Consider the following 14,095-nt stretch of genomic DNA (forward strand, 5'->3'; position numbering starts at 1 on the left):
AAAAATCGGATGAGGAAGAGGTTACACGAGAAGAGGATACTAGGATTGCATTTACAAGGGGGATTTGTACGGTAGTCGAGAAACGAAGTGAAATTATCGATGCGATTGCCACTGGAACAGACTCTCGGTTGAAGGGCCGACAAAGGGTCGATCAGTGATTCTTTCCATCTCCTTTCATCTCGTTCCTTTTTCGAAAGATAACCCCACGGTGGCCACCTTTTTGTTTGCACAGTGAGATTGCTTGCCTCTTGCTCGGAAATTGACCGAAGATTACGGCCGACCGACGTTTGCTCTGCGGCCACGGCCTTAACTTTGCGCTACCACAAAAATATCATTGGCTTCCTCCTTTTCCCTTCCAACTTCTTTGTCTTCTTCTTTCTATTATTTTTTTCCTTCAGGTATTGATTTCTTTCATGTTTTATACATATATGAAAAACCAATCGATCTTTTACCTTTTTTCTCACTCAAAAACTTGAAATTTTAAAATTCAAATTACAAATTAATTTCCTTTAAATAAATGGTACGTAACGTAATGTTATGAAAAAATTATTCTTATAATCTATTATTGTGTTGCAACGAAAATTACAATACACAAATGTAATATTTTATATATTCTATACATTAGTTGAATAGATATTTAAACGTATATTAGTTGCATAAAAAATTGCAATCCGGTCATTATTCTTCAAATTTTTTCCCAAAACGTATCGACATCGATAAAATCGTTCTTTTTATTCTTGATTTACAAACAAAGTAAAGTATCATCTATCGTTCGTCCGAGAAATTATACGACAAACATTTTAACTGCGACGTAACCACAAAACTTCTCTTTCTCCCCGGTCATACACTTCCCTTTCCTCCTTATCCCGAAGAGAGATGATGTCTAAGCTTATTATCGAGACCCTCGAGACCTCTCTTTCTCTCCATCTTGCAGGATTTGATCGAAGTTGATGGAGCGAGCACGGAGCTAACCGCCCAGAGTATTATGTGTCGAAAAATATTCAAGAAAACCTCTTCGGCCAGTCCTTCGGAGGAGCAATGACTTTTGTCCGCCACGATACTGTCAGAAGTGATTACCCGTAATGGATCAAGCTCTTTAATGCTCTACCCACGTGCGCTAGAAGAATTATCCGTCCGAGAGGCAGCTAGAGCTTGTTTAAAGGGCGTTGTACGCCCGTTATACGACGCGGTAACAAGCGCGATTTCAGCTCACGGTGTACAATTAAAAGTAACACGGCTCGATGCGCGTTAACGCGAGCGAGTCGAATCGTTTGATCCTCCGTAGAAAAATTGCGCGCTCTATTCCGAGAGAAAGAGAAAGATTTATGACATACGGTTCTAAAGATCGTAAATCATTTGGTATATCGTAAACAGCCAATAAGCCGAGATCAAAGAGACATTAAACTCTGGTCGAAGTTGGAGAAGTGGGGTTAGAACCGGTTAATCGTTGATAGAGGAGTGATTATTAAATAGAAAAGAAAAAAAAAAAACAAGAAAAGAAAAAGAACAGATTATTCTTCTCCTAGAGAAGGCTAATTATGAGAGGCATTAATTAAGCACTAACGACGAAGGATTATTAACGAACAAATCGGTTCTCCTTACATGGGGACAAGGTTTTGATCGACGAGCCACGATTTTAGCCGAGGGCAACTTACGACGGCCAATCGATCTATCGATTGAGATCGATCGAATTACCGGTATGCACGATCCTTTCCTCGTATCGATATATATATATGTATATGTAAGGATCGATTGCAGAATGAAAGATTGTGAACTAATACGGGTGACAGAAGGGAGTGTACAGACGCACGGGAAAGACGCGATTGAATTACCATAAAACGCCATGATTAACGTAAAGTAAACGAATATAATGCCGCAATGACCGCAACTTGTTCTATAGCAGTTAGAGTATGTCCCCGCAATGGTTTCCTGTATCTCTACGTCCGACGCGATGTCTTTCATTTCTCTTTTATCACATCGTTCTCTGTGAAATTATAATTTCGTGTACGAATAGATTTAAATTTAATTGGTAGTGGAATTTTAAGATTATCATCTGTGATGAGAAGTACGATAAGACTTTAAAACTTCGCACGGTCATTCAATTATTGGGTTCGTGTGTAATAGGTTAGGTAATATGAACACTGTGAATGCAGAAATAAATCAATTTACATAATATAATATTCCTATATCTAGTTTTAAAATCATTTAAATTTTATGTAAGTATTGTTATGTATGCTAGGTTTTTATTATTTACGTAAATTTATATCAATAATGTTATTCGTTCATTTCAAGTATTGAAACAAATATATAAAAGATATAGCAAATAGAATAGAATATTTTGTGAATATGAATTATATATTTCGTAAAATAAATTGATTTAAAAATTATATATTACATAAATTACGTACTAAAAATTTGATAAGATTTTCATCAATTAAAGACAATATAATTCCTTCAATCTTGAAAATCTTTTGAAGGCGCAATCTAATTGTTTTGAAGCAGAAATTCTGATGTTTTTTGTTTTATAAAAAAGTTAAGTGGTCGATGTGCGTGCACGAGTGCGTGAGAATTGACATGCGTGCATAGGTGTGCGTACGCGTGACAGTGTACGGTAGGACAGAACATATGATACATATGGGAACGTTAGGCTCTGTGGTTTGAAGCCCGTAACGTGTGGCCAGGGCCGTATGAGATGTAAGGCGCCCCAACGATGAAAAGGGGGCCACGATCGACAAGGAGAAACGAAGAAAGGAGACTAACATTTCTGCATCTTGCCACATATTATATGTGGATTTAGCCTTCGAAGATTACGCAAACGACACTAGAGGCTTGATTTCCGATCGATTACAGTGTCTCCGATGACAGGAATTAACATCGTAGCCTTCTACGATACTAGGATATTTGATTCTGTTCGAATTCCATATGATTAATCAAAATCTTTCGTTCGAAAGTTGTTTTACGCTCGAGATTTTATAATCTGTCGAAATCTGACATTTGTCGAAAGATATTTTACAATTTATCTTTGAAATATGGTATCTGCATCAAAATATGATAGATTCAAACTTATCTTGAATTAAATTTAAATTATCTTTTAAGTAACGTCGATTTAAAAACTTAGTTTCGATAGAAAAATTGTTGATTACTTTCTCGATAAATTTTTTGACTTTTTGATTAAAAAGTTCGTCTAATTATTTGTATTTTCAAAGATTTTCAAATTTTAATTGTCATTCAAATAAGAAGAAAATAGATGGAGAACAATATAATAGGTGGCGTTTAGTTAAAAAAATATGGCGGACGTAGATTGAAACCGTTTACGTTGTTTAATTTTTTGTGTGTGATTAAACAAGTGTTATAGCAGAAAAAACTTCCCTGTGATTTCTTAATAACAATCTTTTGTTTATCAAAATTAATTTTTGCCTTTATTTCAAAAGTTTATAACAAATAATTATTCATAATTACAATTAGATTTTCAAAGCGAAATCCTAACCTAATAATTTTTCGTTATTTAATCAACGTGATTGTGAACCACCAATTGGTCAATTGTGCCAAAAACGATTCATATTCGAATCACAAGAGTTAAAAGAAAGTGTGGAAAGTCTTTATTAGAGTAACTTATATCGTAAAAGATTCGTGGTGTGTGGTCATCATGGTCCTTCCAAAAGAGACGGTTCGAAAGGAGGGTAGTGCATCGGCGCATTGTGTCTCATTCCACGGTGCATTGCGCAAGCTTGTGAGAGAGTCGATTGGCTGATCGGTTACAAAGTCTTTCTTGCGGCAAGACCGCATTCCGTCTTTAACCGGTCCCTACATCGACTCGTCGGCTCGATCTCATCGATGAATTCGTCGATCCGGCAATACCCAAGATTTTTACGATCCCTCCAACCAGGATCAGGCTTCATCGCTTCCTCTCTGCTAGGAAGGGGTATTCTGCTCGTCGATCGAGGTACGTCATACGACATATTTGTAAACCGTATACCGTTTCACGAGGAAATAAACTTCCGCGCGATGGCGTTTACCTACCTATATTTATCATGCAAATTTGTCGTAATTTAAAATTTACGCGTGTCTTTGAAATTATACATCTCTAATATATATTCCCGTAACTTTCCAACATGATTTTAACATTGCTATTTTGATGAATGTGCGTTTTCTAGTGAGTTCCTCGAACTCTACTACGGCAGGTAGTTTTCTAGCTATGTTTGATTGATAAAACAGCACCGATCTGCATACCGACACGTACCTGCGTGAATATATAGGGTGTCTAATTTTATCCTATAAATGAGAATTACTCATAAGTTATTTTTTGTTTAAACATTGCTTAAAAAAGATACTATACATAGATGATTTTTCTAGATATAAATTATGTTTGATACTTTTTATAGGAAATAGCGCATTAAAAATTATATTTAAAAGAATATATATCGTATAATCTCTACGCGTTTATCTATAAAAAAAAGATTCTATTGCATCGAAATTATTTAATTCATATTTGAATATTTGTACAATGAATGTAACGAGTTACGAATAATTTACAAAAGAAAATAGAATTTATAATTAAAAACTAAATAAGAAATATTCAAGAAGCAGATATTTTTGGAACCAACCATAAATTCATTCTTTAAATTATGGATATATGCATTTATGAATCATTCCGTACAAGTATTCAAAAAGAAGTATGAAAAAATTCGCATGGAACAAACAACAAATATATATAAAATAAACCCGCGTTGCTCTTCACCAAGCTATTTTTTCTCTTGTTATCCCTTGGTTCTCGCTAATGATGCAATCGACTAACAAGAATTCCAGCTATCAACTTCTCGTGGCCGATCGTTTCCTCTTTCCGTTACCGTATCTCGGTCCATCTCGTTCCTCAATCTCCGTGGTAATCGTTTTAATCTTTTCTTCGAGTGAAAGCAACTCCGGCTAAATTGAGATCTCGTCGGTTCATCCGGACTACGCCGGTGAATTTCATCGATTTACCCTTTTCCCTTTGAAAATTCAACGCAATAATCATCCATGGCCTTTATAATTTCGCGCTCTCAATTTTGTAAGATACAGAAAAATGCATAACTTCATTTTCATTAAATATTGATTCTTCTTAACTCTTTGAAGTAGATATGTATCGTGGATCCATAGTATGATGATTGAATGAAAAGATAATTTTTTAAATTTTATTTTCTATAAATCTATTGAACTATCAGTATAGAAAATTAGAGGGTGACCAACAGGATAAGTACTTTTTAGGAGATTAGGATGACTTTGATTTTTAATTTACTATTTGTAATATTTATTTATTTTAATATAATTATATTGCTGTATTCCACAGAAATATCAAAATGATCCTCGAATCATATAATACCGTTAGTCATAATTCCACTGTAGTTCCATTCATATTTCTATAATTCAATTTCCACGAAATTACAAATTATAAAAGGATAAAAATCGTGTTAATTTTTCAAATTTCACTTTATCTTCTGTATCTTAAAGTTATTTGAATATTACAAAAGAGAGTCAATTAGAAACTAATTATAGAAAGTATTTACTTTATTTTCGTTTCATGGGAATAGTTAGTTCTTTTTTTACCTCGAAAAGAAACAAGACGGGGAAAAAAATATCGAAAAAAATTTCTCCGATTGTATTAAATTGGAATCGGAATGATTTTTAAATCCGTGGCCCGCACGTAAAGCGTAATTTATCGGATTAGACAACCGGGGGTCGTTCCGTTTCTAAGGTGCAACGAGTGCATCGAAGGCGATACACCTTAGGCGGGAATAAAATCGCCGGGAGTGACGAAGGGTCGTGGCAAAAACGCGCTCTCGAAGAGCTAATTTTTCATTCGTCTTCTCGGTCTATTTGGCCCCTCTACTCCCCTTGCATGCTACCACTTACGTGTAGATCGGGCAAAGCATCCATCAACCGCGCGGCGGTGGTGACTTCTAGATGCAGAAAAACTTAATTACCTTCATTAAGGTGGAGAGGCTGGCTGCGTGATCGCGGCTGATCAGTCCTCGATTTCGTCCGTACCCCTGTCCCTCGATCATTTTCGAACGATTCGTCTTGGATCGCCTGTCAAATCAACATTCCTCGCGTCCGCATCGGATAAAAATTAATTTTTTTTTTTTTAAAGACGGAATCCTCATTATACAGGATGTCCCCAGATTTTCCCAGCCTAATCGAGAATAATCTGCGCGAATGTGAAATATTAAAAAAAAGAAAAAAAGATGTTGCAAACGTATCATTCAACTGTTGGATCGAATCCAACAATTCAACAGAATTCGTCGTTCGTTCGAATTCTGATTTGCAAAAAATAAAAAAGAAAAGAAAAAAACAAACGAGACACGAACCGATCACGGCCAATTAGAAACTTCGTTGCTCGGCTCGTGCCTTTCTCGAGCGAGCGAGGAAGAAGGCAGTAGTGCATGCATGCGCCCACTTCGCATACGCCGGTAACGCACGAGATATTATACAATGCCCTCTCCTCCCCCTCCGTCCTCCCTCCCTCCCCCGCCCGCTTAATGACTCGGCCGCCGTAGTGCCGCCAAAGGGGCGAGCTTCGTGCCATTTTATTTTTACTTCCGCAGGCACCCTATAGGCACCCGCTATTAATTGCCGTCGTTCCGCACCGACTTCGCCGCGAATCCATCTACAACCACCATCACGGCCAATACTTCTGCGTCCTATATAATACGTCCCGCGGGGTTTCCCCGCTTAAAGTTTGCGACCACGCTAATTTCTCCTCTGTCCTCTGTCGTACATTCGATCGTAGGTGGAAGGATCGCTCTTCGAGAGTGAATGTGAAGTAATAGATATTTCGCGTGGTATATAATGATAGATAGAAACGTAAAATAAAAATAATCGTTTCTCAAATAAGAAATAATTTCTTTTCCCTATGAAAATTTCAAAAGAACGAAATATAATATAAGAACGTATAACGATCCTTTTTATATTATGTAATTTCGAGAGATAATTGGACAGGTATTTTAGGAATAATTACGTGAATTTCGTATTATCACAATATATATTATAGTTGAAATTTATTGAAAAAGTGAGAGTATAAATATATTTCTGACAGATGTTAGAACTCGAAAAACTGCGATTATCATTTCAAAGTATTTTTAACAAATTTTTTCGAATAATGTGGATCTAATCGTCGTGTCCATTATCCCCAAAGAGGGAAGGAAAAATATTTAAAAAAAAACGTAAATACGTGAATCCACTCCCCTGATCCATGTAAAACACAAAACGAATCGATATCCAGGAAAAGAACGTCTCGGTTGAATATCAGATGGGCTGAAAATCAAATTAGAGAAGAAGACACACGCGAAAGCGTTAAGAATGGAGAGGAAAGGAGCGTGCACACCTTCGTTTTTTTTCCCTTCCCTTTCGTGTTTCTCCAACATTTTGCCAGGGGGGTGGGGGAAGAGGGGGCAATTTTCCAGTGCATGACAATGGGAATGCGCGTTTCGAAGATGACGATAAGAGATAATGGGCTCCCTTCTTGCTGTCATTATCGTCCCCGCTTTATTATCCCCCGCGCCAAGCCCCGGCTCGTTATTGGCCGCAGTTAAACGAGAGCAAAGGACTATAACGAAGGACTGTATCTTCTGTTGAAACCCCGCACTACGGTTATGCCGTGAATTAACGCGGGCATAAATTCCCATAGACACCTCCTTAATCGGCGTGTTCCTCTCCACACCTGCCCCCCCCCTCTTCGAGGGAACACGTTCACGTCGCCGTGGTTATACATAAGCGTATACATGAACACGTTGCTGACAATACCGGCTAATGCACGATACAGTAACTGATACAGTTATCTGTTCTTAATTGTGCGCAGAAATGCATGCGTTTGTCGCGGGTTTGTGGGAGATTTTTTTTATTATCGTCGATAATAAATGATTAACAGTTTTCTCTCAACTCTTGAGGAGAGTTGAAATTCAATCTCATAGGGAGAGGAAGGAAATTTTGAGGTTGTTTGGAAAATGTTCGATTGGATCGAAGTAGTTAATTACTCAATCTTGAAAATAACGAGTTTCGGTACGATGAGACGATTATTTGAAAGAATCCTTGTTGTTCAATTTATTCGAATATATATACGATGATTAACAGTTTTCTCTCAACTTTGAGGAGAGTTGAAATTCAATCTCAAATTTTGAGATTGTTTGGAAAATGTTCGATTGGAAGTAGTTAATTACTCAATCTTGAAAATAACGAGTTATTTTTCGATACGATGAGACGATCATTTGAAAGAATCCTTGTTGCTCAATTTATTCGAATTATATTATAGAAATTAACGAGAATATTGTACTTTAATCTTTAAAATCAACCCTTAAAGGTGCAATCAAAAGGAGAAAAAAATTACAAAAGAAATATTCGACGTACGATTTAAATTAACTAATTACTCAATCTTGAAAATAACGAGTTATTTTTCTTTATAGTGAGACGATCATTTGAAAGAATCTTTGTTGCTCAATTTATTCGAATTATATTATAGAAATTAACGAGAATATTGTACTTTAATCTTTAAAATCAACCCTTAAAGGTGCAATCAAAAAGGGAAGAAAATTAGAAAAGAAATATTCGACGTACGATTTAAATTAAAAATTTTTCCCTCTTAAAAAATAAATAACTCTCTACGCTAACCAGGAACACGTTTCGATCTCGGTATATACAACAACATAATTATCGCGTCTCATTTTTCTTATTCGCTTCGATACTTGGAACACAGAGTTGGCTGTGCAAACAGAGATACACATACACATACATCGCCTCTCCGATATCTGTACACACGTATGAACGAAGAAGTTTCGACCTTTGTCGGCGAGAATATTTCAGTAGCAATCATATCGGGTAATTCGCCAGGCTGATTGTCCCTGACCGCAGCTCCGATCCACGAACGGGCATCGTTCCTTATTTTATTCCGTCCTTATTTGGCCAAAGGTAAACTCTAGCCGAACCACCGACCAATGGCTAGCCGCATCGCGAACGAATATATATATATATATATATGATCGAAGGAGAGGAGGAGAGGATGAGATCAAAGGATCAGCATAAACGATCCAATCAGTCGAGTAATTCGCCGTGATTGCGTGGTATTCGCGCTGTTCGGACCGTTTCTGCTACCGTGTTGAATATCCGTGCGGCTATGTTAGAAAACAATCGTCGAATTCCTTTCAGACCTCGATTCCCGTAGAAGAAGAAAAAAAAAAAAAAGAAGAAGAAGAAGGAAAGGAAAAAAGAGAAAGAGAAGAGGAAAGGAGAAGGAAGATCGGGAGTCTCGTATTCTCGCATTATATATCTTCCAGTTCCCACGGCGGATAATTTCGGCAACACTTTTAACTCTCACCTCTTTTCCGCCACGGGAGCAGCCAGGTTAATTGAATTCCTCTCGAAACTCGTCCTTGCATCTTACGCTTCTTATTCTTTTCATTAACCTATTTGGAATAATTAGAGGATGGATACTTTTTGAATTTTCACGAATGTTACGCGGAGGATGCATACGAGGCTAATTGGATTTCTTCATAAATATCTATCTCGTAATAATATTTACAAATAATTGGTATTTACATATTTTATAGAAGATTACGATTTTTATAATGAAACTTCAAGTTTTTCGAAAAATTAGATCGATATCGATACGAATTATATATCGAATGGAAACCGATATCGATATCGTCGAAAATTCGATCGAATTAGTTGATTGTCGGAATGTCTCGATGAACGTTTTTCCCCCAAGGTAGAAAAGATTACACCTTCGGCCGTGGCTTATTAAATTAGGATGATACGGTGTCTCACGTCTGGAACAATTACGATCCGCAGGGTGTTTTTAAAGATCATCGCCGGGACCGGTACGGTCAATTAGTGATCGGGATCGTCACCCGTCGTCCGCGTATCGTATTTCCAACGTGGGAGGTCCACCGTATCTCTTCCGAAACGATGAACTCGTGGAACTCTGTAAGAGGCTTCCACGGTATGCCCTGCGTTCGTCAAATACTTGGATTACGTGGAATCGGGGGAAGAGGAGGGAGAGGAGGAAATTTTCGCAACAACCGTTGGAGTATTATCGAGGGTATATCATTTCGCTTACAAAATTCGAAGATGTCTGTCTGAAATAATATAGATAATAATCGGACGATAATCGAGGGACTTAAAAACAGAAGAAAAAATTTTTTTCAAACTACTCGATAATATAATTGGAGGAATAAAGATAAATTCTTTATCCGGTAAAGAACGAATTTCGATTATCATTGAGCTGTTTGTGGAGGAGGAACGTTTCATCCTATCTTCGTTATCACGATGAAAAATTATTCGAATCGTTTAAAATAAATATACGCGAAAGGAAGGTGGAGAAAAATGTGAAACGATCGAATCGAGGGGATGTATATATATATATCGGCGTGCACGCGAGTTAACGAGAATCATTAATATACATCGTAGCCGAACGCGAAGGAGGAGGGGGAGGGAGGAAGGTGTCCGAATTCGGGTGCGATCATGCAAGAAATCTGGCCGAACGAACTGGAAGGGACAGGGATCCCGTAACACGATCGGGCCAGTGCGATCACTCCGGTGATCCCCTGACGAGGCACACGTATGTAAACGTGAAATCGTGATATCGAGATCGCAGGGAGGAGAAACCGGGCACACTCGTCCTCGCCTCCTCTTCACGAGGGAAACGAGACGAGTGTCGGCCTGTCCCCAACGATTAGCGGCTCATGGAAGGTCCTATGAAGATTTAAAGCTCCATCTTTCACCGTTCGTGCTTCGATCGACGAATATCCTCATTTGGAGTAGAATCGAAGAAAATTGGCATTAGTTAGTTGGGGAAGAATTCGTTTGGTTGGAATAGTTCTCTGGAATGTTATATACTCGTTAAATGCCAATGGAAACGGGAAATATTCGGGATGGTGGAAACGACAATGCTTTGATCTAACAATGCTAGAAATATGAGGAGAAAGGAGCGTTGCCTCGCGAGGAGAATTTGGAAGAAAAGAGCCATTAGAGTAGGTTAATCTCGGGGAGAATTGTATTTGAAAGAGAGGAAAACTCTTTTTCGCCCGGTCCGTTACGAATCACTTTGAGATCGAGGCGAGCTCGAGCGAGAAAACTCTTCGGGGACGTAGCGTGAATTCGCCCTTAAGGGGTTGTTGGTTCGCCTCTAATGGAGGGTGTCGTGTCGACAAAAGGAGGAACCGAGTGTCCCTCGAGCTTGTTGACTAAATAAAGGATTGCAAATTTTCGATTCGAACGGCCACAGATTCTTCTGCGCCCTCTCCGTCCGGTTAACGGTCGCCCAATTTGTCACACGGCTTACGGGGCCAGCCCGTCCCTCTCCTTTTCACGAATAAACGATTTTAACGCGGGTTTCGTGACAATGCCTTTGCCGTAACTGGTCTAATGTACCGAGGAGGAGATCATTTGCGGCCGAGAAACGTTCGGCTAAGATGCGGAATAATGTATAGCCACATTCCCACCACTCGATAAACTGAATGAGAGACAATGGAGAGAGTTGTGAGAGTGAGTTTGTTTGCGGACGGATCGAGTTTAATTTTGGTCAACGACGAACGAAGGGAATGGCGTTAATATTTTTAGATAAAGAAAAAAAACAGCGTGGTCGCTACTGCAGCGGGAAGGTGGAGGAGGGAGGGGTATTTATTATTGGTATGGCATAGCGGTCGTAAATTACTTTTAAAGGGAGTCGAACACCTGCGCGGATCCATGCATAAACGTTGGATCGATAAGATCGAAGGTCCATCTTCGCGAGCCGTGGCAACGGTGCCGTAAGGTAATTCAGCTGTTTCTTTCTTTACGATTTCATTTCTTTCTTTATTTCCGTTTAATTTCCATAAGTTGCGAGCCGTGCGCGTGCCCGCTTACGTATCTAACTCCTGTTCGTAACTCGTTCAATGTTTCAACATCGTTCAAAACAAAATTATTCGGATCCGGATAATTAACGAAAACGATTCGATTGTAATTTATTTTTTAATATCGAAGAGCAAAATATTTTTATCGAGCAATACAATAATTTTTCTTCGTTAGATCGAAACAATTAGGTTTTAATTTAACGCCTCGTTATCCCTGTCGTATAAAATATTTTCAAAGTTTCATACGGTGTATGAAAAATGCATTATATTCCGCATAAAAATTAATGAATTCCCTCTTGAGATAACGCGCGCAAGATTCTTTTGCCATCGACTGTACCCATAACTTTTAGTTTTCCTCGCTCAATAAAAACGTAATCATCATTTTACAACCGCAATATTTATCTCTCCCTATTCTAAAACTTTTATCGTTGGGTATATATCCGATAAATTATCCACGTGTTGTGTGGTGTACAAGCAACTTGGAATTGAAAGAAAAGAAGAAATAAAAAAAATTAAAAAAAAAAAAAAAAAAAAAAAAATCTATCTAAATTGAGGCCAGCTATTCGATTATACTAATGAAAATACTTTCACATTTCCATGTGGGAAGCGATATTAGCGATCAGAAGAGTGGCGCGCATTAACAGGGACACGTACACCGTGCGCAAACCGGCCTTTTTGCGATAGAGCAGAAGATTACATTCCGGCAAAAGTGGAAAATAACGCCTTCCACCTGCGAGCTCACAATAACTGTGAAAAATCAAACGAAAAACCACGCTAGAATTTTACTTTAGCCGAAGATACGTGATCCTCTCAACGAGAGAAACGGCATGCTCGATCCTCCTCCCCCTCCTCCCCCCTCGCCGTGGTGATGTAATAGTAAGCAAGATCAAAAGTTCGCGTGGATAGAAACGCCAGTGTGCCGGGTCGTCTGTAATAGATAGAAAGATTACGTTCACGATTGGCATCACGAGGGAGAGGGGGGGGGGGGATAACATTTTCTCCTCGCGAGATTAGTGCAAAATTACAGAGATAGACGGCTGAGAGAAAGAGAAAGACAGAATAGTTAGGTCGCTTACAACGATGCGTCTATCGATTCTTTAGTTCTAAATCCTGATCTAGACAAACGAATTGATATAAGTACGCATATATTTTCTTTTTTTTTTTTTTTGAGAAAGAAATAATAAAAGTTGAATAAGGAAGAAAGGATGACGGCTCTTGCAAAAGCGACTTTGTTACCGATTATTAAACTCCGTACGCGTATATCACGTTCCACCTGTATCATTATCGACCCTAACTCATCTGTATTTTCGGGGGAGAGAAGGGGACGTGTGATAGCGATACCGGTTCTCGACCGGCATCTCGACGAAATCTAAGACCCCACGATACATCCGAACCGCGCCTCGACGCGTGGTTTAAATAACGAGACGAAGCACGGATGGATGCTTATTTATCTTTCATCGTACGCACAAGGATAGATATCACGAATATCTCGTTCTTAACGCAATTTCGAATCGCTGTTTCGCGGATAAGGATCGAAACACGGTCTCTCTCCCTCTCTCTACCTTTCTACCCCCCACCCCTTTTCGACCCGAAATAAATTTCACGGGAGACCGCCAATTGCCGCGATTTTTAATTTACCGGGTGTCACGTTTAAAAACCGACCGACCCGTAAATTCAATTAATATAAGCAAAGCGGGATAATTGTCGAGGCGGTGTTTGAGAGCCGCTGGCCTCCACAGATGTCTCCCCGCCTAATTAGGCGGGCGCACACCCGGAATTATACCTTTCGGGCCAACTGAAACGAAACACAATTCATTATCCCGTGCTACGCCACCTTTAAAGCCCGTCGCCACGCGGAATGCGCTCGTGCCCTTGCACGAGGAGGACGCGTCATCTCGTCGTTTCTCAGCAACTACCGCTAAGCGTAATTGGACGTTAGACAGGCAGCTGCAACAATCCTGAGGAAAATTGAAATCGCTAATTGTCGGCCTCGCGTTTCTTTTTTTTTTTTTTTTTCCCCCCTCTTTTTGATGACACGATTTTGTACGCGCGTTCGTCGTTTCGATCTTTCGTTTCAAGAGATCGATAAGAGGTCTCGCGACGTAGATGGAAGAAGATATATATCCTCGATGGAGAAAATATTCGATATAAATGATGGAGCAAATATACATCCCGTTTAAAATTCCAAATATAATTATTATTTATTCTCTACGATTTCTCGAGATTAATCGGACACG

The 14,095-nt window shown here is 38.9% G+C and overlaps 1 protein-coding gene across 1 annotated transcript in view; it reads left to right on the forward strand.

Annotated features, from left to right (window-relative positions):
* Positions 1-3,829: 3,829 nt before the first annotated feature.
* Positions 3,830-14,095, forward strand: part of LOC122712675 — a 112,334-nt gene continuing 102,068 nt past the window's right edge. Inside the window, exon 1 of the mRNA XM_043932481.1 lies at positions 3,830-3,943. Coding sequence (XP_043788416.1) covers positions 3,835-3,943 — 109 coding nt within the window. The 5' untranslated portion in view covers positions 3,830-3,834. The remainder of the gene's footprint in view (positions 3,944-14,095) is intronic.

Source organism: Apis laboriosa, unplaced genomic scaffold (genome assembly GCF_014066325.1).
Source record: "Apis laboriosa isolate Shangri-la unplaced genomic scaffold, ASM1406632v1 scaffold204_cov149, whole genome shotgun sequence".
Classification (NCBI taxonomy): domain Eukaryota; kingdom Metazoa; phylum Arthropoda; class Insecta; order Hymenoptera; family Apidae; genus Apis; species Apis laboriosa.